This window comes from Heterocephalus glaber, unplaced genomic scaffold (assembly GCF_053883595.1).
Source record: "Heterocephalus glaber isolate CG9 unplaced genomic scaffold, H.glaber_assembly_v1.0 deba00000594, whole genome shotgun sequence".
Classification (NCBI taxonomy): Eukaryota; Metazoa; Chordata; class Mammalia; order Rodentia; family Bathyergidae; genus Heterocephalus; species Heterocephalus glaber.
In genome coordinates this window covers 2307702-2332293 of record NW_028258151.1, presented here as the reverse complement: position 1 = coordinate 2332293, position 24592 = coordinate 2307702, and the positions used below count along the sequence as shown (strand labels likewise).

The 24592-nt window shown below is 37.2% G+C and overlaps 1 protein-coding gene across 4 annotated transcripts in view; it reads left to right on the top strand.

Annotated features, from left to right (window-relative positions):
* Col19a1 (collagen type XIX alpha 1 chain) overlaps positions 1-24592 on the top strand; it is a 349367-nt gene that overhangs the window by 59630 nt on the left and 265145 nt on the right. For all 4 annotated transcript variants that reach the window (XM_087205147.1, XM_087205146.1, XM_087205145.1 and 1 more), the window contains 5 exons: positions 8415-8538; positions 10031-10306; positions 14906-14986; positions 21431-21556; positions 22307-22369. In XM_087205147.1, coding sequence (XP_087061273.1) covers positions 8415-8538; positions 10031-10306; positions 14906-14986; positions 21431-21556; positions 22307-22369 — 670 coding nt within the window. The remainder of the gene's footprint in view (positions 1-8414; positions 8539-10030; positions 10307-14905; positions 14987-21430; positions 21557-22306; positions 22370-24592) is intronic.

The following is a 24592-nucleotide window of genomic DNA, read 5'->3' as shown; positions in this document are numbered from 1 at the left end:
AAACACCTGCTTCATTGTTTACCAATTCTTTGGGAATTCCCCACCCTCATGGGCTTCCTTGTTTCTCGGGCTTACAGAACATTCATCACGTTCCAGGGCAATCTAATTCAGCAAGTACATGGTTCCTCATAACATAGTCTCCTTGTTCTATATTATGGAGGGTAAGATGAAACATGGATCCTCTATGGTTAACACCGCTCTCCACAGAAAAGGCCCAAATCCATGCAATTAGGAATGAAAAGGGTGAAATTACAACAGACCCAGCAGAAATCCAGAGGATCATCAATACCTACTTCCAGAACCTATATGCCAGTAAGATGGACAACACAGAAGAAATGGACAGATTCCTAGGTACATATGAATTACCAAAGTTGAACGAAGAAGACCTAAAAATTCTGAACAACCCAATTTCAACCAATGAAAGTGAAAATGTAATTAAAAACTTATCAACTAAGAAAAGCCCAGGCCCTGATGGCTTCACTGCTGAATTCTACAAGACATTTAGAGAGGAACTGCTGCCACGACTGTTTAAACTCTTCAATGAAATTGAAAGGGAAGCAATACTCCCAAATTCATTCCTGGAAGCAGGCATCACCTTGATCCCCAAAGCAGAGAAACACCCAACTGAAAAAGAGAACCATAGGCCCATCTCACTAATGAACATAGATGCAAAAATCCTTAATAAGATACTGGCAAACAGAATGGAGAAGATCATCAAGAAGATCATACACCCTGATCAACCGAGATTCATCCCAGGGATGCAGGGATGGTTCAATATATGAAAATCAATCCATGTAATACACTATATCAATAGAGCCAAGGACAAAAACCATATGATTATCTCCATAGACACAGAAAAAGCATTTGACAAAATCCAACATGCATTTATGATAAAAACCCTACAAAAAACTGGAATAGATGGTCTCTACCTCAAACTGATAGAAGCCATCTATGAAAAACCAACAGCCAATATCATACTAAATGGTCAAAAACTGAAATCCTTCACACTAAAATCAGGAACAAGACAAGGATGTCCACTATCACCACTCTTGTTCAATATAGTTCTGGAAACATTAGCCATGGCAATTAGACAAGAGAAAGAAATAAAAGGAAGAAAGATAGGTAATGAAGAAGTCAAATTGTCATAATTTGCAGATGACATGATACTCTATATAGAAGACCCCAAGAACTCCATCAAAAGTCTTCTAGACTTAACAACCAAATTCAGTCAAGTAGCTGGTTACAAGGTCAACACACAAAAATCAATAGCTTTCCTCTACACAAATGACAGACTCACTGAGAGAGAAATAGGGCAAATAATTCCTTTCACAATAGCATCCAAAAAACTGAAATACCTAGGAATCATCCTAATGAAAGAAATCAAAGACCTCTTCTCTGAAAACGATGGCACTCTGAAAAGAGAGATTGAAGATGATATCAGAAAATGGACAGACATCCCCTGCTCCTGGGTAGGAAGGATTAATATAGTGAAAATGGCCATACTTCCAAAACTGCTATATAGATTTAATGCAATTCCAATTGAGATCCCAGCAGCATACTTCATAGACCTTGAGAAAACAATCCAAAAATTCATTTGGAACAGGAATAGACCCAGAATAGCAAAAGCAATTCTAGGTAACAGAGACATGGCAGGGTGTGTCACAATCCCCAAGCTGCAACTCTACTACAAAGCTACTGTGATAAAAACAGAATGGTACTGGCAAAGAAACAGACTTGAGGACCAGTGAAATAGATTAGAAGATGCAGAAACAATGCCAGACACACTCAGCCATCTCATCTTCGACAAAGGTGCCAAACACCCTCACTGGAGAAAAGATAGCCTCTTTAATAACTGGTGCTGGAAAAATTGGGCTTCAGCTTGCCAAAGATTAAAACTAGACCTGTATCTCTCACCATGTACTAAACTAAAATCAAAATGGATTAAAGATCTAAATATTAAAATAGAAACTCTGAACCAGTTGGAACAGAGGCTAGGTAGAACGCTTGAAGACATCGGTGTAGGAAAAGATTTTATGAACAAAACCTCAGTTGCCCGTGAACTAGCACAATCAACAAGTGGGATCTCTTCTTATTAAAAGGCTTCTGCACAGCAAGAGAAACCACCAGCAGTGTGAAGAGACAACCCACAATGTGGGAAAAAATCTTCACCTGCTCTTCCTCAGACAAAGGTCTACTATCTCGAATCTATAAAGAACTTTAAAAGATCAGACCTCCCAAATTTAAAGACCCAATCCAAAAATGGGCATCTGAAATGAACAGACATTTCTCAGATAAAGAAGTAGAAAGAGCAAATAAATACATGAAAAAATGTTCAACATCACTGGTCATTCAAGAGATGCAAATGAAAACAACAATGCTGATATTCCACTTCACTCCAGAAAGAATGGCTGCTATCATGAAATCAACCAATAACCAATGCTGGCAGGGCTGTGGGGAAAGAGGAACCCTGCTCCACTGCTGGTGGGAGTGTAGACTGGTGCAAACACTGTGGACATCACTATGGAGATACCTCAAAGAACTAGGACTGGAAGTCCCATTTGACCCCACTATTCCACTGCTGGGGATCTTCCCCAAAGAATTAAAAGAATCATACCACAGTGATATATGTGCACCCATGTTCTTAGCAGCACGGTTTGTAATAGCTAAAACTTGGAAACAGCCCAAATGCCCATCAACTGGAGACTGGATCAAGAAAATGTGGTTTTTTAATAAAATGGAGTACTACTCAGTCAAAAAAAATGAGAAATTAGAGACATTTATAGCTAAGTGGATGCACATTGAGGCGATACTCTTAAGTGAAATAAATAGGACACACATGTAAATACTGAATAGTTTCTCTGGTGTGAGAAACTGAAAGTGTAAATAAGGACTAAATGTATAATAGGTAATGTGAAATAGGAAGAAAAGGGGCAAAGGGGAAGGAAGTGGGAGGGCTAGGGGAAAGGATAGAAGAGAATGGGATTAACATGAGAAAATGGAAAACTAGGAACAAAATCTTTGTAAATAGGGAGGACTGGAGGGGTTGAAGTGAGGGCTGGGCAAGGGTGAAAAATAAGAACCAAGAGAGACTATGTGAAGGTGCAAATTTCCAATGATGAATGTCATTATATTGTATACCTAAAATCTACCAATGATTAGAATGAATAATTGATTATGCAAAATAGGAAGAAAAGGTCCAAAGGGGTAGGGGTAGTGGGAGGGGCAGGGGAAAAGAAAGAAGGGAAAGGAAAAATGCTGAGAAATGGAAAAAATGGAAATAAAGTCTTTGTAAATAGGGAAGGGTGGAGGGCGTGAAGGGAGGGCTAGGAATGGGGAAAAAATAAGAACCAAGCTGCATTATGTAAAGGTACAATTCCCAATGAGAAATGTAATTGTGTTGTATACCTACAATGTACCAATAAAAGAATTTAATACAAAAAAAAAAAGAAATGGTCAATAATGACTCCAAGACTTCCAGTGTGAGTGAGAAAATGATGCTGCTAATAGGCATTAGGAATATGGATGGGAAAGGAACAAACTTAGAAGGGAAAACAGTGAGGGTCCTCTTTGAACATATGCATTAGAGGTGCTCAAAGCCTTCCTATATGAGATGTGCTACCTTTCGGACTCTTCTACTAGACCATGTGCTCTACAGGGGAGAAACCACATTCAGTTCACAGAGAATAGTGCATTGAAATGTGGGCTTCGTGCATATGTTAGGAATGGAAATAAAGAGTGGCATATTACCCATGAAGAGATGACAACATTGAGATGAAGAGAAATCTTGTAGAGAGAAGTAGGTTCTTTGCCAGCACTTGTATTTTGGTGAAAATAGTGAGTAAAGGTGGTATTAGGAGACACAGGGGGAATGAATTGTCATGGAAACCTAGGGACAGTTACAGTGTGCATTCATAATTTTTAGATAAGATTTCTTGAACATCTGCATTCATCAGTTCTTTAAGTATCTACTTTCCTTTCCTCAGATCTATGCAGGATTCTCTAATACCTATAATCCTATTCACACCATCCTGCTCTGCTGTGAATAGGACTTTGAGAGCAATCTCATTCCCAACATGAGGTTTTCCATTCATAACTTGGAGTACTCATTTCAGCCATGCTCAATAGTTCCCTATTCTTTTTCAATTTATGTCACTTGTTTATATTACCTGTGGATGGTTCCCCATTCTCAACAAGTTTTATGAAGCAGTTAGGGCAGGGCAAAGACCTCCTTTCCCTATCTTGAAAACCCCACAGTGCTCCATACACTGGGTTATCCAGCAAATGTTTAAGTTGCCAACCAGCAGTCATGGTTTTATTTGACAGGTACAGTGTTGGTCTGGACAATGCTTATGAAAATTTTGTATTAATTGCCAAAATTTAAGACTCTAAACTTTTAAGATTACAAATATCTACATTTTTGGCTTCTGAAAAGACAGGATGATTTGAAAACACTGGACGCACATTCCCATACGGTAACAGTTGGCTGGTTCCACATAGCAGCTGCCCCCGTAGATGGGCTGGGCTCTCAGTTTCCCACAGTCCATACATGTGTCCTCTGGGTGAGGACCTGCTAACATTAACTCACTTGCTTATTTATGTTTCATACAAAAGCGCTAAGATAGAAGTGACAATTTCTTGCAAGCACGTTTCTATCCAAGATGGAAAAACCAAAGCTAAGAGGGTCATGTATTTTTAATCTAAAAAAATTACACTGAACTCGGTCCACTAATTGATTTACTTAATATTTATTGAGTACCTACCTTGGGCAGGCACTGCTGTAGATGCTGGCAAATAGATTAGACAAAGGAGCTCAAGTGCTTACACATTCCAGGTTTCTTAGCTGCACCCATGGCCATTGTGGTTGTAAATCTTGGTTTATAGGAATGAAGAAAAGATGCTGCAGTGTTAAAACCTGAAGCAGGAGTGGAGGGGTTGAAGATTGAGAAGAAGCCAATGGGTTAACTGATTGGAAGTATTTTTAGAATGCAGGAGATGGAAGGGGAGGAGTCAATGGGTCAGGGTTACTTTATAAAGTTTGGGAAGTGGGTGGAAGCATAACAGTGGTGCAGCAAGGTCAGAGAGAGTTCTATTTGATTTATAGGAGGGAGGAGATGGGTCTATATTTGTAAACCAAGATAAGGTACCATTGGAAGGGGACAGATTCAAGATTTAAAAGAAAGTTTAATGCTCTAAAATGCAAACATTACTGTGGAAAGGGATGTAAAACAACAGAGAAAGATTATATGTTCTAGAAGACAGAAAATAATTGGAGGACCAATAACTGACTCAACAAATAGAAAAGGCTGGAATTTAAGAGCTTCAGGTTGGAGAATATCGGTGAGAGGTGACTCTATCTACCTTACAGGACTTCAGAGTCAGGAGGAACCAGGCTTTGCAGAAGCTGGTGAGAGGTGTCAGTGTGTGTGTGTGTGTGTGTGTGTGTGTGTGTGTGTGTGTGTGTGTGCGCGTGTGTGTTTGCATGTGTCTGTGAGTGTATGTAGTGAACATGAGACTCCTAGGCCCCAGATTACCTCCTCCTTTACCATGCAACCAGATGGGTGGAGGGAGATTTAATAGCTAAGAGAAGTCTAGCCAGAGATCAGTAGACTGAAAAGTCTAGACTGAGGGTACACAGAGAAGTCACAAAGGGAGCTATGCAGTATTACACCAAAACCCAGGAGTCAACAGTAAAATTCTGTAGCAAACTGTGAGACTCCCACATACCCGCCTGCTTCTGGCATGCCCCTAGCCAGGTGAATACCACTCACCTACCAAGTGGGAAATAGGAAGATTCTTCTCTGGATAAACCACATATCTCTAGAGAATAATCACCCTATATTAATATTTGAGGGCCTCACAATGAAATGTTCCTGCCAATTATGCCATGGAGTGAAGCTTGCTTGTGGACACTGGGTACCAGTATTTACAGTGTTTACAGCTATAGTTTCAGTACTTCCTCTCCAACATGAATGAGCTACCACAGATCACCAGAAAGTAGAGTACAGCCCCTGTCATAGGAGACAGAATCAAACTGCAATAGGAAAAGCTAGTTGGGATACAGTAGAGATTTTCAAAGATCCAGAGATAAACATTAAAAATCACAAGCAGTTAGTAGTAAAGTCAAACAGATTAAAAATATTAAATTCAGGATATTGATTAAAATTCTAAATTCAGGATATTTTGAAAAGAAGAACAAAATAGAATCTTGGAGATATACATCTATATCTTAAATATAGATATAGACAGATATAAAATAAAAATCAATTGATGTTGATTACAAGGATTGGGAAAGCAGAGGAATATCCCCCAATGTAGAATAAAGTTATAAAAAATATGAGAGAAAAGGTAAGAATACTAGGTAGTTAATATAGGAGTTAAACAGTTATCTTAAAAAGGAAGAGAAAATAATACAGAGAAAGTATTTTTAGTAATGTACCTCACATTTCCGCAGACGTGTACAGCACAGTAAGTGAAATAATGCCCAGGCATAGTAGCATCATCAAATCCTGGAACACATGAGGTAACAGTTGAGCCCTAAGAGTTCCAGGATGGTGAGCACAGGCAGGACACTGAAGCCACATGGAGCCACAGCTATGGTGGCACATGGTGTGGGAACTGCTGCGTTGCTCACAAACCCCCCTGAGAGTAGTTTTGCTGTCACTGATTAGTTCAGAATTCCCATTTGGAAGTGGATGTTGGGTGTCATCCCTCACCCCTCTGTGTACCCACCTTTCAGGATTACAGCTAGACCCAAAGAGAAATGCCAGGCATCAAATCCTGGGTTTTGTTTTGCTTGAATAAAGGACATTACTTAAACTGATACAGTAATTGTAACTATAACTTACTTTGGTAATGGTGACATTCCAGAGAAAAATCTCATTTTTGACACTTTCATTTTGATGGAATTGATTAAAGGAGTTCTTTGCTACTGGCTTGCTTACCTAAGAAGGGGTATAATAATGTAGTTGCAATAAAGTGTGTTGTTTCTCTTTTCAATAAATCCTCTAGGAAGAAGGTGAGACTAGAGTGTGTATAGGTATATTTATACACACCCATATGCCCTTAGAAAGTTGAAAACCTTGCAAGTCAAACAATGTGTTTAATATACCTAAGCCACCACACACCAGCTTGGCCATGCAATAACTGCGGAGCATCTGTTGGTTACTCTCCCAATCATGAGCTGCTGGGAGGTGCGGCTCCTGCTGCAACCCAGGTCACACCAGAGTAGAGGATGTTGCTGTTTCTAGCCCCGAAAAGATCAGAATTCAGAGTCGTGGAGTTTCTACGGAGTGCATATCACTTTCACACCACTGTAAAGCCAGCCCTCTCTCTTACACGCATACACACACACGCTTTAATAAAAAAAAACTAAATAAGAACTTGAGATAACACAGTTTTTTCATATTTTTCCTGATTTCTCTATCACATGTGACTTTGTCTTTGACACTCAGAGTAAAAAGAAAATTTTAGTATTTTTCATGATAGCTTATCAGTTTTAATAGTTGTGTGTTAGGTTCAGTACAGCAGAGTATAAAATTCAAAGATAATAATTACTGTTTCATTTGACGGTATTTTGCTTATATTTAACAGCTTCTGGCTATGTGTGTCCTCAGAGAGATTCTTACTTATTGTTGTGTGTGTGTGCGCGTGTGTACAAAAAGCAGGGTTTCTGCCTTGCAGAATTTTTACATTCAATGAGAATTCTAATGAGAGTTAAATTCCATCTTTGTTCACTGCAAATTTTTTTTCTAATTTTCCTCATGATTTTAGCAAAACCAGTATTCGTCAGCATGATTGAGGTAAAAGGATATTTGAATTGGCTCTTAGTTTTTCTCTGCTACTTAGAAATATTTTTTAAAAGTTTTCTGTAAGAATGAAAAATAAAGATATATCTCCTTGCTGTATTTAGTGTCATCTTAAATCAGTCCTACGAAATCAGTGTTAGGAACTTATTGCAAATGTTAATTTGATAAAACTTCTTTGCAAATTATGCATTTATTATCAGTGTTCTTTGAAATTCTCTGTACTTCTTTCTACCAGTAAAATCAAGAAATATTATTTATGTCCTTGATAAATTGTAACTGTTTGTCAGACTGCAGTGATTTCTAAGATTTCTCCTCTGTTGAGGAAATTCAATAAGAGAAATCACAACCTAATATGGTAGCCTATCGACTTGTCTATGCATTCCCGAAACTTCAACCCACCATACCAGATGGTTAAAAATAGGAAGAGAATGAGAATAGACATGAATACTTCTATATTTCCAGTAGGTAAATTACTGTCAAAATGAATAATAAGTTATAAATTGATGACAAGTATGATGGAGATACCGTGCTACGTGGAACTTCATACCTAGATTTTCTTTCCTTGCCATCTTTAGTCTTCCCACAATAATCTTTTCTTTCTTCCCACAGTAAGGTATTTCCCAAAGGTCTTCCAGAGGAATTCTCCATAGTAGCCACTTTTCGTGTACGAAGAAACACAAAGAAGGAACGGTGGTTTCTGTGGCAGGTTTTAAACCAGCAGAATATGCCCCAGGTAAGACACCACAAGAGCTGTGCTTAGCCTTTTGTACCACTAGGCCAGGTGAGTCTTCTTGGAACTGTGTGCCCCAATTTGGGAGCTGATCAACTATCCAAATATTCATCTTTGAGAGAAATTATCAATAGGGAAATGCAAGTGTTATAATTAAGATGATCTTGCTGAGATCTATGGGAGTCTGGTGGGTGAGATGGCTATTTTTTTTAACTTCAAGATTCATATTTTGGCTGAAGAGCCTGGGACTGTATTTCCTTCACTATCTCCACCTCACTAGTAGCTTTTTAACCTCCTATCAACTTTGATGTTATATATTACTTTTACAGAAGTTCATTGTTTCACCTGACAATCCTTGGTGAATTAAGAGGTGAGACATATTTATTACATCAATAAAATCTATGGAACAAGATAAGAGATTTAAAGAACAGAACTATTCTTAAGGAGCATAAAGTGTAAGGGTAAGACATTTTTAGCAGAACAATATAACAGCACAATAACATGGCATTGGGTGGGGACTATAAGAATATAAAAAGGATATCCCATCAAAGTTAAGAGACAGAGAGAGCAGGAATCCAGGAAATCTTGGTGGAGAAATGGCATTTGAAATGAAAAGAGGGCACGTAGATGCCTCAAATCTCTAGATTACTTCTTAACATCATGCATTTGTGTTTATTTTTATACATTTTTATTGAAATGTTTTTAATATTGTCAATCATTTTATCTGTTCATGCAGTCACAATGTTATGATAGGAAGATGAATTGAATTAAAAGTGTGTATCAAATATATTTTCTTTGCATGTAAATCATCAAAGGTTAAGAAGTTGATCTCCATCCCCTGCAAAAAGAAACATTTTCTTATTTTAAATTGGTAACCTTGAATTCTTCTTTTGTTTTATCCTATTTATTAATTTTTGGAGATAGAGTCTTACTATGTAGTTCAGGCTGGCCTTGAACTCACTTATGTGGCCCAGGCTGGCCTCAAACTTGTGGCGATTCTTCTTCCTCAGCCTCCCAGGTTCTGAGATCACAGGTGTACACCACCATACCCAACTGTAACCTTGGATTCTTGAATTACTCTTCCAGAACAATAATTTATATATAAACTTATGTTTTGTATATAAATTAATTTATGTGGTATTACTTAAAATTATAAAAATTATATTATATATTTACAATTTATTAATATAAAATATGTCACATATTATAAAATTATATAAAGTAATTAATACAGTCTATATACACATGCACACTCTTAGACCCTCTCTCAAGTAGAGTCGTATTACATTCATCACAATGCTCCATGTAAAAGAGACTGTGTACAGCTGGGGGTTAGTTATTCTTTTATGTTAGCAAATACAGGTGTTATCTAAAATATTGTATTAATGTTTCACTTGTAATCATGCATTTTAGGCTTATATTAGGGACCTTTAATAATTTTGAGCATAGATTTTTAAACAATTTAAACATTGAAAGATAACTTGTATTTTTGCAGATTTCTATAGTAGTTGATGGCACAAAGAAGGTCGTGGAATTTATGTTCCAAGCTTCTGAGGGAGATGTGTTGAACTACGTTTTTAAAAATCGAGAACTGCGTCCTTTGTTTGATCGTCAGTGGCATAAACTCGGCATTGATGTACAATCTCGGGCCATTTCACTCTATATGGACTGTAATTTAACTGCAAGTCGGCAGACCGACGAGAAGGACCCTGTTGATTTTCAGGGAAGGACAGTTATTGCTGCGCGAGCTTCAGACGGCAAGCCTGTGGATGTAAGTTCTAAGGGTAGTTTTATAGGAGAGCCAGTGCCACTAAGTTAAAACAAAGTATTTTCTTAAAAGCTTCTTCCTTTAATTTATCTCTAGTGGAGCCCCTTCTAGTCACTGTTTAATTTGTCATCAAATGTGTAAAGGATAGCCATTCCTTTCCAATGATACTTTCACGTTATCTTCTCTCTTTTCACTCATTTTCTCCAGTAAGTACATTTAAAAGAATTTGATCATGCCTTTAAAAATAAGATTTCTAGAAGTAAATTTCAGTAAAAATAGAAAATATAATGCAAAATGTAACCTTGGTCTAAACCCATATGTTTTGAATAGGAATGACTGGAAAAAGATGAACTTTAAATGATTCCAGATTATCTGTTTTCATTTATTCTTCCACACAATAGCAATTGCTTTGTATTCAGACTATTTTTTATAAACTTGGGTTTTCAGGGTTCTATAGAAAGGAAATGCAATCATTAAAACATATCAATGGGTCATTTGGATGAGGAAAATTGGCAGGAAAGTCTTGCAGATGAGAAAGGCCTTTACAAATTACATTTGAAGCTAAGATGTAGACTTATTATTAATCTCCCTAGAAAACAAAGCCCATAATCTTATAAAAATGAGAAATATCTAGTTTGGATGACTACACATTTTCTTGTGGGTGCAATGATAGGAAAATACCCAAACTCTGAATGCAGTTCACCAAATAAAAATGCCAATTTTGTTAACAAAAAATGACTTACTACCTCAACTTTATTTTAAAAATATGGCTTTGTGCAAACGTTATTTGGCCAACTTATTATTTCTAAATATATGGGTTTTTAAAATAAAAATATATAACTTTATTATCATTCACTAAACACACACATATACAAAAATTAAAATTGTTCAAAGAAAAGCAATGCAAGGGAAAAAACTATAATAGTATTCAAATATAATAGCACTCAACCAAAGCAAAATTGAAAAGTATTTAAACATTTTTCCATATAATTTTTAAAAAATCTCAAGCATTAACAAGACATCAAAGGATGTGATTTGTTTTAGAAAAATTTTCAAAACTAATATTAAACAATTAGTAGTCTGAAAAAAAAATTCTAATTAGCTAGTAGACTCCACATAGGCCAAATTTTTTAAATGTAAATTTCAATACAGTCATGTGTCACATGATGGAAATGTAATTTGAGAAATATGTTATTAGGCAATTTCATCTGAGGGGATCGCAAAGTACCACACGGAGTTCAACTTCTAAGAGCAAACTGAGAAGGTAAACGTCAATCATCTGTGATGGCTCCTTGATATTATCCAAATACATAGTTAAACATGAGATACATGCAGCTACCACTGACATAGCAGCACACTGTTTTACAGGAAACTCTTTTTTATAAGTAGGATTATGCTCTAAAGGATGAAAAGCATAGCATGTCATGGTAAGTACATAAAACCGTAACAGTCATTTATCACAGTATCAAGTACTGTGTACTGTAGATAGTTTTGTGTGCTTCTTCTGGAAACACACCCTTCTCTCCTTTGATCTCAGTGACTCTTCCTTCCCAACCCACTGATGAGCTCCAGCCTAGTCTCTATCTACATCTCTTCCTATAGTTTTAAACATAATCCATATATGGCTTCTTTCCAGATTCCAGCCTGTAACTCATATTAATATATGTATTTTTAAAGAATTGTTTTTTGAAGTATTTTCTGCAGAGAGTGAGAGAGAAAAATCATTGTAACATCGCTAGGGCTCAGGAATGACCAGCAAAACAGGACTGGGAAGAAGCAGCACACACTGAGAACAAGTCCTCACTGGCATCAGGGTGATCGAGCTGGCTTGGGTGTCAGACAGATGAGGGTTTAAAACCTAGCTCAGCTGCTTAACTTGTTATCTCCTGTTAATTTATCTATGTAGGTGTTCATTCATCCAAGCCTTGGTACCCTCAATTAAGATAGAACTGATGAAGTTCCTAGTTGTAATCATGCAAGGTCTACACCATAGTGAGTAAGGAATGTATGCTCAGTTTTCTGTGCATCCATTTATCTATTCAGGACTAGACACTGGCATAAGAAGGCGAGAAAAAAAAGAACACAGACTTTTTCTGTTTTCAAAAATCACAAAGGCTAAGGGAAGGATTCCAATCTGTCAGTAAATGGTGGGTGCTAATAATAATAGTAGTAGTCGTAACAACAGTACTGAACAGACCTCTCAGAACGCACTCTTCAAATGCCCATGGAGGCAGCAGGAGCCAGCAGTGTGGCCTCTGAGACATGAGCTTGAGGAGTAGGGAGAACAGGTAGGGGCAAGGCAGCTCCAGGGACTCCGCCCCACAGTTCAGGGGAGGGACAGTAGCACCTGCTTGGGGCACCAGAGTTCAGGGTTGGAATCTGGACTCCTATAGGACTAATAAGAGCAAGGTGTTCTCTGGTTTCAGAGGACCTGGAAGAACTCACGAGGAAACTGAGCTAAGTTTGTGGAAATGAGAGTGGCAGGAAGAAAGGCATGAGTGGGAACCAGCCTTGGAGCTTTACCTCTAAAAGTCAAATGTTCTGTGTCCTGTGTCACGTTCACTTTTCAAGGAATGAGAGTTGGTCTCAGAATTTAAAGCTGAAGAATATCAGACACATCTTCATAAAAGGGCAATAGTAAAAATTATATGCATTGTTACAGTGATTCCATTCTTTAATGTGGATTCTTAGTTCATTTGAGGATAAAATTGAAAGTATATCATGAGGAAGTCACCATTTGAATTAAACAAACAAAATACACATATATTTAAAAGATTCTTAGTCCTTCTAAAACTTTAAGTTTACTAATTTTTCATCATCTTCAAATATGTTCTGTAAAAATTACAGATATGTTGTAGTGTGACAATGTTTTTTTTGAGATGCATGTTACTGAAAAAAATCATTCTAATAATTGGGTCCTATATTACATATTCTATCTGTGTGCTTTTGTGAGAAAGAGGTGACAAAACTGATAAAAAATAATTTTTAAAAGAAACAAATCTTCAGTTTGACAAGAGTCAGTATAAACTTGGCTATGAATATTCTCTTTCTAAAACATTGTATCAATAAAGGATTCTAAGGTATCAATAATGAAAGCACAAGTAAATTAAATTGTAATTTCAATATGAGGAATACTCATTTCTAATCCCTCAAAAACTGATAATCTATCTTTAGCTAAGTATAATAACTTACATGTAAGACCTAACACAGTGAATGGCACACAATAGGATTTCAATATTTTTGGCTACTTTGATAACAATGATGAGATAAATTTTAGTTAAGAGAAATATTAACTGGACTCTCCAATTAATGTTGCTCTTTACACAACATTCTCCATTCTTTACATGTTACTGCCAGTATTTCATTATGATATTTAAGACAGTGTATTTAAACTTTATAAATAAAAGCTAACCGCAATAACTTTGTGAAAAGTTACCAAAGAAAAATCATTAAATGTCACTTAGTGTCAGAGTTTTTCATTACAGTGCCTGCAAGGTATTTGGATCTCTGAAGACTTTCTAGGAACCAAATTGATTTTGTTTATCTTAGCGTAAAGTCATACCTTTTTTCCTTCCTCTGTGTGTGTGGCTGTGTGTGTGCCGAGATTCACAGCTAACAATTTGAACTTTCTGTGGAAAGTACTTATTGATTAACTTCAAAGTAATGCTAGCTCTGTTACATTGGGAAAATAAAGAGATAGAGAAGGAGAAAGAGAAAAAGGGGGAGGAGGAGGGGAGAGAGATTCCAACTTATGTTATACATCAAATATCATACAATTAGTTATTAATTAAACTCAAAAATTTGCAACCACAAATTAATTTCAAGGTTCCACTCAATACCTAGGGATAAAAAGCCTTATTTAATACATTTCAGTGCCTAAGAAGTTCAAATAGCTGTTTAAGTATTTATCATTTTGACATTTTATTAATAGTATTATTTACTTCTTCTTAGAGAATTGTTTGATCTCTCATTAAAGGACAAAATTATACTTTCCTTGAAGTACTTCTAATTTCATGTCAAAATGCCAAAAAATATGCATCTAAGCAAATAGAATCAATTACTTTGTAAATGATTATAAATATTGTTCAGGAATATTCTAATATGATATAAAAACCACTCATTTTTAGACAGAATTTATGAAACACAGAGAAGAAACTAAATACATATTCTTTTTCCTTATTGAGAATTGTTTAATTGCCTCAAAAAAAGAGGTATGGAAGTACAGATAAAATCCTTCCATCATATTCTCATATCTTTGACTTTGCTTTTTCTTCAATTTTTTTTTATGTTGAAATGTTCTCATTTTATGTGCATACTTTATTGTGGTGCATAAAACTCCTTTTAATTAAATACTTTTTTATTGTTTGAAACAATTACATAAGTTTTGCAGTAGTTTTCATTACCTAATTTCCTTTATCTATAGGTCTACCTCTCACTCTGAATTTACTTCCCAAGAAGTCCATAAAATAACAAATCCTAAATTACATAAAATTAACTAATTTATATTGTTTCCTTTTCATTCTAATTACCATAGTTCTTAACTGCCTAAATCTTGACTCTCAAAAAAATCTAACAATGTACTTTCTACTGATTTTTTAACAGATTGAACTTCACCAACTTAAAATCTACTGTAATACAAACTTCATTGCTCAAGAATCATGTTGTGAAATATCCACTACTAAGGTAACTTAATTTTCTTGCCATGTGAAAATGAAGATAATGCCAGTTATCTTTCAGTTGCATAGTCTGTGGGGTCCAAGTGAAGGGCAATACTGGATATCATCTGGTGAAGCCAGGTGAGTAATTTATTCCAAGTAAGGAAGCCTTCTTAGTGCTTTCTCCTAGTTTTGAGATCTTTAATTCCAGAATTTCAAGGTGAATTTTGGGGACATATGTCCCTCACTTTGGACTCTTCATAACTAAAAGAGAATTTATACCTTTCTCCTATGTTCTGACAGTAGTAAAATCATTTTCTACGTAAAGACATTTAAAATCTATTATTACACCTTATTCTCACTCATTTCGCTTACTGACGGAGCCCGCCGCTGTCACTTGTGGAACAGTACCTGAATAGGGGAGTGAGGATGAAGCAAAAGAAAGATGCAGAAAGAAAGACACAGAGATAGAGTCGGGAGCCTTTCAGAGAGAGGGGAGAGGGGGGAGAGGGGGGAGAGGGGGGAGGGGGGAGAGGGGGGAGAGGGGGGAGAGGGGGGAGAGGGGGGAGAGGGGAGAGGGGGGAGAGGGGGGAGAGGGGGGAGGGGAGAGGGGAGAGGGGAGAGGGGAGAGGGGAGAGGGGAGAGGGGAGAGGGGAGAGGGAGAGGGGAGAGGGGAGAGGGGAGAGGGGAGAGAGGAGAGAGGAGAGAGGAGGGAGAGGGGCGAGGGGAGAGGGGAGAGAGCCCACGCTTTTCACTCTCCTTTTATTCCCCGGTGAGTTTGGTTGTTAATCATGACCCTTATCCAGAGACACCTGCTTCCTTGTTTTCTAGTTCTTTGGGAATTCCCCACCCTCATGGGCTTCCTTGTTTCTCAGGCTTACAGAACTACAGAACGTTCATCACGTTCCAGGGCAATCTAATTCGGCAAGGACGCCGTTCCTTATAACATAGTCTCCTTACTCTATACAATGGAGGGTAAGATTCAAAATAGAGCCTCTTTGGCTAACACCGCTCTCCACACTCCTCCACACCTTACTGGCCTGTCTACCAGCCTGTCTAGTTTTCCTTTGTGATACATTTTCATCTCCACCTTCCTTTCTCCTATTACTGCTGAAGTGACTCTTCACTTCATGCCTGGACTTTTGCCGCCTCATATCCATTGCCTTTCCCATCTCCTGTCCTTTTTCTTAGCAGCATAACCAGAATAAGTCTCTGAATCACTGCTTTCTATATTCATTTACTTTCTTCCAGCAAATATTTATTATTCAAAAACACTGATTGTCTAGTGGCTGCCCTAAGGAATAGGGCTAAGAAACATAGATAAATCTCTCTACTCACTTTTTCCTCACAGCTTTAGATGATGTTCTCTTGGCAACAAAACATGAGTCTAGTTCCTTAAGCCTCTCATTCTAAGTATTCCCAACCTAGCTCTGATGTTAAGCTTAATTGTCAACCTATCTGACTTGGGAGCCAACTAGCGGAAGAGCAGAGCACACTTCTGGCTATGTCTAGCTGGGACATGAAGGTGTGACAACATATGGCCCCTGGCCCTCTCCTTACTTGTGCTGTTCCCCTACTCGGCTTTCTTGTGGGTGTGATCTTAGTTCATCCAAGCTCTTCTTCCATGATGTTTCTGTCTTGGAACCAACCTGCCATGGATTGGATACCCCAAATCTTTAAGCCAAATTTAAACTCTCCTCATTTAAATTGTGGATTTCAGATCATTTGTCCCAGCAATGGATAAGCTGACTATACAGAAATTGATATCCAGGAGAGGGGTCATTGCTGTGACTATACAGTACCTGACCATATGGTTCAGAAGCCTTTGACCCTGGTATGTAGATGGAGTTTGAAAAGGTTCGGAGATATGGCCTAGAATGCCGTAGAAGCACAGAAGACCACAGTGCTGTTATGAATGCAGTAAAGGCCAGGCTTAGGTTTCTGGTGAGGAGAAGAATTCTGTTGGGAATTGGACTAAAGGCCATGTGTAACATTCTGGCAAAAAAAAGAAACGTGTCTACATCTTGTTTATGTCCTTAGACTTTTTAGGAGACTTAAGATTAAGGGCACTAGACTAATTTATCTGGTGGAGGAAATTGCAGGGCAGCCCAACATTCAGGCTGTGGCATGAGTACTGCTGGTTGGTTTTAGCCAGATGGACAATGAGAGTTGAGAACAAAAACCAGAGCATAAAATGTTGAAAAACTTAAATTTTTATTCAAAAGGAAACATGTATAAGGTTGGGGCAAAAGGAGGTATGATTGCTGAAGAGGTTAGTGCCATTAAAAAGAGAGGACAAGAGGAAAAGTGCCTTGAGAACATCTCAGAAATCAGCAAGATCCCACCCATGGCAGGGTGAAGGGCACAAGAGTATCAACCTTTCATTTGAGAAGAGTCCCTGGGACTCAAGCTCCTGAAGAGCTCCCCAGGAAATTGGTGGCCTGAGATTCGTGTTACCATTCTCAGTCATCCAGGCACTAAGAGACCACAGCAGCTATGGTCCAAGGAGCCTAACTACTGGTCCCACTGACAGCAGACCTTGGCACTGTTCATGAGATTCTGGTTTTGCTAGCATACAGAATGCAAGAGTTGTGTAGTCATGAAAGCTTCCACCCAGATTTCAGAGGAAAGTCTGGGAAGCCAGGCAAAGAGCCCTGCAGAGGCAGGTGCATGAAGCTGTGTGAGTGAAGCTGAAGGTACAGTGGAAAACCCAGGAAGTTAGAGATACTAGCAATATGTAACTTCTGCCAAGGAAGGCTGCACACTGGAATCAAGTAGAGCCAGCATAAGAGAAAACCATTTGGGCTGCAACAAACAAAGCCATGGGGATGGGCCTACTCAAGCCTTCTGAAACTCACATTTCACCACTGTGTGCCTCAGATACAAACATGGAGCTATAGGGTTTAAGGTTTGCCAGGCTGGTTTTGGTCTTGCTTTAGTCCTATTCTTTTCTATCTCCCTTCTGGAATGTGAATGTTTATCCTGTAACTTGTGACTATGGACCTTGTTTTTGATTTCTAAAGAGATTGACAAATAAGAGTTTGCTTCAAGTCCCAGAAGAGACTTGGACTTTTGAAAAATTCTGAAACTGTTGAGACTTTGGGGAAGGGATTGTTCTATTTTTGGTTGTACAAGAGATACTTGTATCATGTTAAATGGAATTGTTTACTTATTATTGTGTTTATTTGGAGATTATAGTTTAATGAGGTGTGTTTTGGTGTCAACTGACAATGGATGGAATATGATAGTTCAGTCAGTTTAATTGTCCACTTGATTGAGTTGGGAGCTGCCTGAGCAATTAGTAAAGCATATTTTTGGCTTTGTCTGGGTGGGCTATGGAAGCATGACCTTGGAAACTATGTATGGGCCCTGGCTCCTTCCTCCCTGGCACTGTTCCCTGCTCTGCTTCCCAGCCACCATGAACTAAGCAGCTTTGTTATGCCATGTCCTTTCTGCAATGATATTCCTACCTTGGAGCCAGCTGACTATGGACTGGATCTTTTAAATTCATGAATCAAATAAACCTATCCTTCTTTAAGTAGTGGGTGTCAGGTAATTTGTCCCAGCATCAGGAAAGCTAATATACTAACTGCACAGCTATTACTTTACTATAGCCATATTTCATTCCCAGAAAAATTCTGAATTCATTACTTCCTATACTTCTCATCCTAATTGTAATGTGTCATCTTATGTGATATAATCATTTATTTTAAATCATTCAAGTGCATTTAGATTCAGAGAGAAAAGTTTTACCTTTATATTTTTTTAATTTCTAGTGCTCTGTTCAAGAAGCTAGCCAAAGCATTATTTCTTGATTTGTTGACTTTGTCAACTATTAAAGAAAGGTATTTGAAAGAAAGTAATTTTTAAAAACTTACCAAAGTGAAATATATGAAAAGTAAACGATAAAAAAATGCTAAAATGTTTTTTCTTTAAATCTTAGATTTCTTAAGAATTCTATACTTGCCAAAGAAAATTACATGAAAATTTAATCTATAATTTATAATTTAAAATACATCATGACTTCTCCTTTGTACTTTAGGTAGTAGAATAAGAATGTACCCAGGTGACATAAAGCATAGATAACTGTTTAAAATATTTTATGTTTTGCTTATGTAACTTGGCTCTATAAAACACATCTCCAAACCAGTTTATGGCTCTCATTCCAAGGAAAATGAAAGCCAGCCAAATATCTTTCTATAAATATCTAAAAAGATAATTTAGAATGCCGATCTACAGACTTGAAATGCCTAGACTTCCTGGAGCCACACTTTTAAATCTTGACGATATTAATTTTACAAAAGTTTTTTAAATATGCTTTTTTGATGTAAGAGCTCTTAAAATAATATTTTGTGCTACTTAAAAATAACAGAATGATGTTTTGATTTATATAATGTATTTTTGATCAATAATCATTGTACTGTGTCATTATATAATAGGTATTTTTAAGCTGAATTATGAGAAAACTATGTAAAGAAATACAGGTAATTGATTGGATGAAGTGGTTTAGGAATTTAGAACAGTGACTGACTTCACATATTGTAAACAAAAAAATGTTTTAGCATGTTTTAAAAGGATTATTTGAAAATTATTTCATCCCCCAAATGTAGGAAAAAAGCAAACACTATTTTTTTCATACTGGTATTTATTTGGGGGAAGTGATGTCACATTTCATTTAGTAATTAGCAGGAAATAAAAACATGCTAGATTTTACCAATAGGAATGTATAGTTTGGAAGATAAATAATTATATTAAAGCTATATAAAGCATTTGTTGTTCTTTTAATACAACTGTGTGCTTTTATTTCTTCCTTCTTTTCTTTTTTCAAAATGTATTGAAATCAGAAAATTTTAGTGTATGTTTTTGTAAATTGAATTTTGTCCTGGAATTTCAAATTCAAAACACATGTTTTTGGTGTTAATGCTTTACAGAGCATTTCAACAATGAAATTTACCCAAGATCATCTGTGAACATGTTTCTTCTTTAAATTAAATTTTCCATTTCTGAAGTGGTCAAGTTTTATGATACCAAGACATAGAAAGAATGAGGAACAAATACAAAGAAAAGGACAGCAACATTTGTTGAAAATAAATGAGAAACATGACTACAATTTCAAGGGCTAATTTACTGAACAAGTAAAATCAAAACCAGAAGTTTTTATGAGAGCCAGAGTGCTTACTTGAGTGCTTAAATTGTCTTTAGACAACACTTCCGGTGAGGCAGTTTTACAGTGAAGCCTAAGAAATAATTTTCAAATAATTTAAATCCCCTATTTAAATGCTCAAATATCCAAGTTATTTGACTGGGAATCTATGGGGCAAAAACTGGTTGGAAAATAAGAACTGTTTTGGTAATAATCATTATTATTGAATATGGTTTTTATATTTTTGGACCGGGAAACTTATAACTAAATAATCACTAAATCTAAAAAGAGTGAGTATGAAAGAGCTAGTGGTAAAAACAGATTAGTTACAGTATTTCTGGGTGCTAATTTTGTTATAGTTTTTATTGTTATCACAAGCCTTAAAGTATTATCCAAATATTTTTCAAAACAATTTTTGTTATAAAAATTATGCATATTTATTTTAGAAAACTTGGAAAATACCACCAAATCCAAAAAAAGGAAGTTAATTTCAACCATGGGCCTCAGATAACCATTGACAATATTTTAGTTTTGCATCCTGAAAATACCTTCCTGTGCAGTATTATATATGTAGTATGCAAAGTAATATGTGAACATTTTCCCTGAATACTTTCCCTTCATAAAACTTTAAATTCTTAGTTAATCATGGTGATAGGCTTGATACATGATATTAAGAAGAAAAGATGTATTTATATCCTCTTCAGAATCTCCATCTGGATTAACATTTTAAGGAAAAAAAGTTCATTTCTTTATAACCAAATTTCACTTCATTCCCAGTATGCTCTACAGTTATTATATAAATGCTACATTCAATACTTATATGTTGCACTGAAGACTTATTTAACATCTTTAAAGGACAGTGGACTAAAATATGGTGTATTTTAATTAAATATAATTTTAGAGTGCACAAAGAAATTATTTTCTACTTTACATACCTGTACAATTGTCTTAATGAACTAACTATGCTTTACAGATTTAAATTACACAATTTTACTCTAATTTCTGTCCCCAAAATAGGTATTCACATATTGTTTATAGAAATTAATTGTTGCAAAAATGATATAATGAAAAGCATTGCTGTACCTGTCACGAATCACCTCCTGTAGCTTTAGAACGTCACTAAAATCATTAGTTTTAATACATTCCTTGTGTGTGTTAGTGGAATGAAACACACTGGAAGCTCAGAGGCCGGCTAACTCGCACGCACAGGTGAAACCAATGTTTGATTGATAAGAAGGACGTTCATGCAGGCAACCAATCCTCCCTGGTTTGGTGTGAGCCAGCATTTGGAACTGATCCCATTCTCTAACTTCTCTTTTTGGGTGTTAGTGCCCAGACCAGGACATCTTTGGAAATTTGGCATCGTCATCAGTAACCGCGCACGCTGGTGAAATGTCTGCATACCTGCCTGCAGAGCCAGAGCTTCCAGACCTGTGCCCATGCGTTCCAAGCAAGGTAGGCCAGCTCCAGTCTGTGCCCGTGGGAAGACATTTCATGGCTATCACCTCCCTCTCGGAAACAGTGTGTGTCCTTTGTGCTGGTTGAATCAAATTCCTGAGCTCCGCAGTCCCAGAGTGGGTTACAGAAAGGGTCTTCCTGGATTTCTAGCCAGATAGTTCCTGAGTCCATGTGATCTTTCTTCCAGGATGCAAATTAGAATCAATAACAACGGGAAGGGAGAAGCCACCTCAATAGAGGCAAATATTGAGTATTTAATATGCCAGGAATGGGCTACAGATCTGGGAATTCAGAATTGAAGGAAATGCAGGGTCTACTCTTCAACAGACACAAAGTAAATACTGTAGATAGTATTTCCTTCCTGAGGAATGACTGTATTTTTTTAGTAGCCCCAATTTCCAACAACTGTCTCTCTCTAAACAGCTCAAATAACCTGTTTCACCTGTGCTGATACAGGCCCTGCTCGAGACTGGGTCCATGGACCTATGTGAGCCCCTTTGGCGGGTATGAGTGGCTGAGAGTAGCTAGGGGAGCAGCTCCCATTCTAGCTGTTGTGGCACCCAGAACAGAGGATACCAGATGGTGCTGGAGACAGTGGAAGAGAGAGAAAGGCTTCCTGTGGGGCCACAAGCATAGCTCGGGGGAGAGCAAAGGTTTCCCTTCCAGTTTCCGGGTGCATGTGCACGAATCTGACTTCAGGCCAGTGTGACAGAATGTTTACTAACACAGAAATTTATTTGTCCTCAGGGAGAAGCAGGATTGCCAGGAGCTGCTGGTTCACCTGGGCAGAAAGGAGAGAAACGAGAGCAGGTAAGACACACAACAACAAATCCTGCGAGGACAGAGCGGCTTGTTCAGAGGTGACTTATAAGATATGTGCATCTCACTTCCCTGTGCCTGGGATGGATGTGACGGATGAGATGCCAAGGAAGCCAGAGCTCTGAGTCTGTAATTCTAAAGCCCACGTTTAGAAGTTTCTTCACCTCAAACCTAACTGCAGTGTTTCTCATTCTTTGGAGTCGTGTCTGTTGTTAACTAATCAGGTAAATTGATTTGCATTAAGGTTAGGAGTTGGCTGTTTCTTTTATCTTTCCAAGGTGAAATAGGTTTTAATTTTTCTCATGCCTTTAATTGGAAGTCCATGATTCTAAATTCTTTACATAATCCATCTTGACTTCTTTTTTTAAAAAGCAGGAGTCTAGTATTTGACAGGTGACTGATTCTTCAAAGCTTCAACAGAATGACAGTTGTTTGACTCTCAAAAGAAATGCCCACTGAAGCTTGTGGGGGCTCATCGGCCCCTCAGCAGGTAGATAGAGCAGGGTATTTATGATTATTTAAGTCATAGTTCTTCAGGAACCTTTGCTTTGTATCACTATATGAAAAATACAAATAATTAAACAAGTGATCTCAAGACCACTTCAAACTAAGTATACAAATCATTACAGGTAGCATTAGTGCTGTATAGTGTTTACCCCACGCCAGGTGCTAAGCCATGTGCTTTAGAAATGTTACCTTGTTTGAGCCTCGTGATACTCTTCATTTTAGGAGTTAGTGTTGCAGTTTTATAAATGGAAAACCTGAGGTATTGGGAGGTTAAACTATTGTCCCTGGCCACATAGCTTGAGGTAAAGTCTGGGTCTGAACACCAGTGTTCTTCTCTAACCAGTGTCTATTCTGAAGTCTGCTCTGTATTCGGAAAATCCTGTGTATTATTCATCTGTGTTCTGAGATCAGGGCACTTTCCACTTTGTAATAATTTATCCTTATAACTTCATAGAGAATATTAGCCTGATTTTTATTTCTTTTAACTTTTAAACAATTTTATTGGTACTGTACAGGTTTGCAGTGCATGGAGCTTAAAATCATCCTGGGGGAGTGAGTACCTGTACATGCTATGGCTTTTTCTTTTAACCCCCTTCCTTCCTCCCTCCCTCCTCTTCTAATTCCCCTATTCCGATTTCTATTCTTGTTGATATTATTAATCTTAGCTCATGTTATGGCATACAGTGATTACATTCATTGAGGTTATCAGGTTCCTGTATGTAGCATATCTTTATTCTACTTATTTCCCCTTCTTGTCCTCCTCACCTCTCACACTTGTTCCTCTGGACCACTTTTGTATTGCAAGAGATCCATCCCCTTTTCCCCTTTTATCTATCCTTTATCATTTTCTTTGTGCCTTGCCCCACTCAAATGACACATATCACATGGTATTGCTTGTGTGTCTGGTTTATTTTACTCAACATTATATTTTCCAGGTGCATCCATTTTCCTACAAATGTTTCAAACCTGTCATTCTTTATAGCTGAATAGTATTCCTTTATATGTAGATATCACACTTTCTTTATCCAGGTGTCTGTTGATGGATATACAAGCTGCTTCTAGGACTTATCTATTACAAATGGTGCTGCTATAAACATTGGTACACGTGTATTGCTGTACCATGTTGTCTTAAGCTCTTTGGGGAAGATACCTAGAGGGGGAAATAGCTGGGTCATACAGAATTTCTGATTTTAGTTCTTCGAGAAATTGCCATATTGGGGCCAGGGATTTAGCCCAGTGGTTCCACCGCCTGCCCCTCAAGCACAAGGACCCAAGTTCAATCCCCGGTACCAAAAAAAAAAAAAAAAAGAAAAGAAATTGCCATACTGACTTCCATAATGGCTATACTAGTTTATATTCCCACCAACAATAAAAAAAGAGTCCCTTTTTCACCATAGCCACACCAGCATTTGTTATTATTTGATTTCTTAATGATTGCCATTTTTTCTGAAGTAAGATGGAATCTTAGCATTGTTTTAATTTGAATTTCTCTAATGGTTAGGGATGTTGAACATTTTTTCATATATTTGTGGACCATTTGTATTTTTTCCTCTGAAAAGTCTCTATTCATTTCTCTTGCCCATTTCTTGACTAGGTCTTTATTTTAGGTTTAATTTTGGAAAGAGTCCTTATGTATTCTCCATATTAGTCCTCTACCTGAGGGGTAGCAGGCAAAAATTTTTCCTCATTCTGAAGGTTGTCTCTTCA